General features: G+C 52.4%; 1 protein-coding gene across 1 annotated transcript in view; it reads left to right on the forward strand.

Moving 5' to 3' along the window:
* Positions 1-1,634, forward strand: part of NEFH (neurofilament heavy chain) — an 18,023-nt gene extending 16,389 nt beyond the window's left edge. Inside the window, exon 5 of the mRNA XM_004715350.3 lies at positions 5-1,634. Within this exon, the coding sequence (XP_004715407.2) occupies positions 5-1,033 (1,029 nt within the window). The 3' untranslated portion in view covers positions 1,034-1,634. The remainder of the gene's footprint in view (positions 1-4) is intronic.
* The last annotated feature ends 1,728 nt before the right edge of the window (positions 1,635-3,362 follow it).

A 3,362-nucleotide genomic window follows, 5' to 3' on the forward strand; every position in this document is an offset into this window, starting at 1 on the left:
GGAGGTCAAGTCCCCAGAGAAGGCTAAGTCCCCAGTGGAGATCAAGTCCCCAGAGAAAGTCAAGACCCCAGAGAAGGCCAAGTCCCCAGTGGAGATCAAGTCCCCAGAGAAGGTTAAGTCCCCAGTGAAGGTCAAGTCCCCAGAGAAGGCCAAGTCCCCCATGAAGGAAGAAGCAGAGTCCCCCCAGAAGGCCAAGACCCCAGTGAAGGAGGAGGTCAAGTCCCCTGAGAAGACCAAGACCCTTGAGGTGAAATCCTCAGAAGCCATGACACCTATAAAGGAGGAAGTACGGTCTCCTGCAGACGTCAAGTCCCCCGAAAAGTCCAAAACTCCTATTAAGGAGGAGGTCAAGGCCCCAGAAAAGGTCAAGTCTCCTGAGAAGGAGATCCCAAAGAAGGAAGAAGTGAAGTCCCCCATGAAAGAGGAGGAGAAGCCCCAGGAGGTTAAAGGCAAAGAGCCCCCAAAGAAGGGGGAGGAAGAGAAAGGTCCAGCTGCCCCCAAAACTGAGCAGAAGGACAGCAAGAAAGAGGAGGGGCTCAAAAAGGAGGCGGCAAAGCCTGAGGCTGAGGAGAAGGGACCTGCTGCCGAGAAGCCCAAAGAATCCAAAGTTGAAGCCAAGAAGCAAGCGATGGAAGGAAAGAAAGAGGCGGCGACCCCAGAGAAGGAAGCTCCTGCCAAGGTGGAGGTGAAGGAAGAGCCCCAACCCAAAGAGAAGACCGACGTGGCCAAGAAGGAGCCGGGCGATGCCAAGGCCAAAGAGCCCAGCACACCAGTCGAGAAGGAACCGAAAAAGCCTAAAAAGGAGGAGGCACCAGCCGCACCGGAGAAAAAGCAGTCCAAGGAGGAGAAGGCCCCCGAGGCCAAGAAGCCTGCAGAGAAATCCAAACTGGAGGCCCCAGCCAAGGAGGAGGACAAGACTGTGGACAGCAAACCCAAGACGGAAACAGTCGAAAAGTCTTCCAGCACAGACCAAAGAGACAGCAGGTCTCCGGAGAAGGTCCCGGAGGAGAAAGCCACCCAGGGGGAGAAGTAAGTCAGAAAGAGGAACATTCTGGAGCAGCCAAAGAAACTCAGGAGGGGCAGGCGGGAGCTGGTGGGTCCTTGTAACAAACTTTCATCTGTCCTTCCCTTTCTTTACATCCCAAGACCCTCTGCTTAGATGGCGGGGGCCCTCCGTCACCAAACGGACATTTCTGTTAGCAATATGTTCCACAAGAAAGGGGACCCCCCCCAGCCCCACAGCCCACCCTCAAAACCCTCCCCAGGCGACAGACAATTATGATAGCTTATGTACCCGAATGTGATCTTTGCAGAATGCCACACTTGACTATAAAAACTGCCCCCCCCTTTCCAAATAAGTGCATTTATTATCCTGTATGCGCAACTGACAGGTGAGCGCAATAATGAATGAGCAGTTAGAAACGCATTATGCTTGAGATGTCTTAACCTATTCCCGAATGCCTTCTGATTTTTCCAAAGGAGTGGTTAGGCCCTTGCCCAGAGCGCTCCATCCCGGAAGAGCTGGAGCAGGCGGGGCTGGGCATTGACCATTGAATCACGCCAGGGCGCACTTTTCCACTGAAGTCTACTTCCAATTGCTTCCATGCAATAAAACCAAGTGCTTACAAAAGGAATGTGCAACCTGTGTTGTCTCTGCTCTTCCTCCGGGAGGGCTGGGGGTGAAGGGGGCTGGGTGGCGGGGAGCCTCTATGTCAGACTCAAGGCTGCACCCAAAGGAGAATGCCAAGACTTCTCGGCAAGCAGACACTGGTTGCCGTAGACCCACAGTTGCGTGACCTCTCTGGTGCCATTTCCTGGGCACAAATCCAGGGCCTGGCCATGCCCTGGGTGTTTTGATCTTACGGCCTCCTGATAGCAAGCCTGGTGCATGGTTCCTGGGGTTCCAGCCTCACATCACCTGTGAGCCCCCAAAGACCACGGGCTCTGTTTCCACCCCAGCAGCAAGGGTAGCCTGGGAAGCCGAGGATTTTACCGACTCCCAGCTGGTTCTAATACACAGGTGAGGTGTGGGGGTGGGACTTTGTGTAACATGCTTTGGGCTCTGGAGATGTCCTTGTGCCAAATGGGAAGGAGCCCCATGTAGCTAATTACCCTGTACTGGAGACTAACCAAAAACCCAACCCAAGCCACTGCATCCAGTCGATGTTCTCACGGGGACCCTCCATGACAGGGTAGACCTGTCCCCTTGTGTCTCTGAGGCTAAATCTTCATGGGAGCAGACAGTCTCCTCTTTCTCAGAGCAGCTAGTGGATTCAAACTGCTGACCGTGTGGCTAGCAGTTCAATGTGCTATAGCACCAGCGGTCCTTAAGGAAGACTACACTTCCCACTATTAGGAAAATGCTGTCGACTGTCACTTGACATGCTTCTCTGGATGTGGTTTTGAAAGCTGCGGCGTGCTTGTGGATTCACATGGAGCCAACTGTAAAGTCCGTGTGCACTTTCTCACTTCAGGCTGTTGATGGCAGCTCTTGTTTGCACCTTCCCTCTCATGGGTTTTGGTGAGGCACTTCATGTTAAAATTGCTCTCTCCATGATCAGCAAGGTCAGCAGTTCGAAACCACCCGCCGTTCTCCAGGAAAATGATGGGGCTTTCTACTCCTTTAAACAGTGAGTCTCACTGGGGGACAGTTCTACCCTGTCCTATCAGGTATTGACATTGACTGTACTGCAGCGAATTTGATTTTTTTTTCTTTTATTACTGGCTGAAGAATGGCCGCCTAACTTCAGCTGAGCCACGCAGAGCTGTTTCCTGAAGTACAGCCAGAATGCTCCTGAGAAGTGAGGATAGCCACACTTCGTCTCACTACGTTGGACATGTTCTCAGAGGGGCCAGTGCCTGGAGGAGGACACTGTGTTTGTTCAAGTAGAGTCTTAGTGGAAGAGAGGGAACCCTTCAGAGGGATTGGCACGGTGATGGTACCTGAGAGCTGGAGCCCAGCAGTAATTGTGAGGATGGCACAGGCATGCTTCCTTCTCTTGAACATTGGGTCACTATGGGCCAGGGCTGACCTGACAGCATCTCGCAGCCGCACACCCGACTTCCCAGACCCAATGGCTCTGTGCAGCCTTAAGCATTCCCTCCTGAGCAACTCTCTCCCGGGGTAATTCACCAGGCATCTCCGAGCCCTGGCACAGGGCTACAACATCTGAGGATCGAGCTGAGGTCTGTGACCCAGGGAAGAAATCTCTCCACAGGTCTGGTGTGAAAAAAAAAAAAAGCTAGAGTTGGCTGAGTTATCCAAATCCCTTATAAGAATAACTGTTTTTGTTTGTTTGTTTTTAATCATTTTATTGGGGGCTCATCCAACTCATCACAATCCATACATACATCAATTGTTT

This window comes from Echinops telfairi, unplaced genomic scaffold (assembly GCF_000313985.2).
Source record: "Echinops telfairi isolate 266 unplaced genomic scaffold, ASM31398v2 ScPeMD7_29;HRSCAF=101, whole genome shotgun sequence".
In the NCBI taxonomy this organism is placed as follows: Eukaryota; Metazoa; Chordata; class Mammalia; order Afrosoricida; family Tenrecidae; genus Echinops; species Echinops telfairi.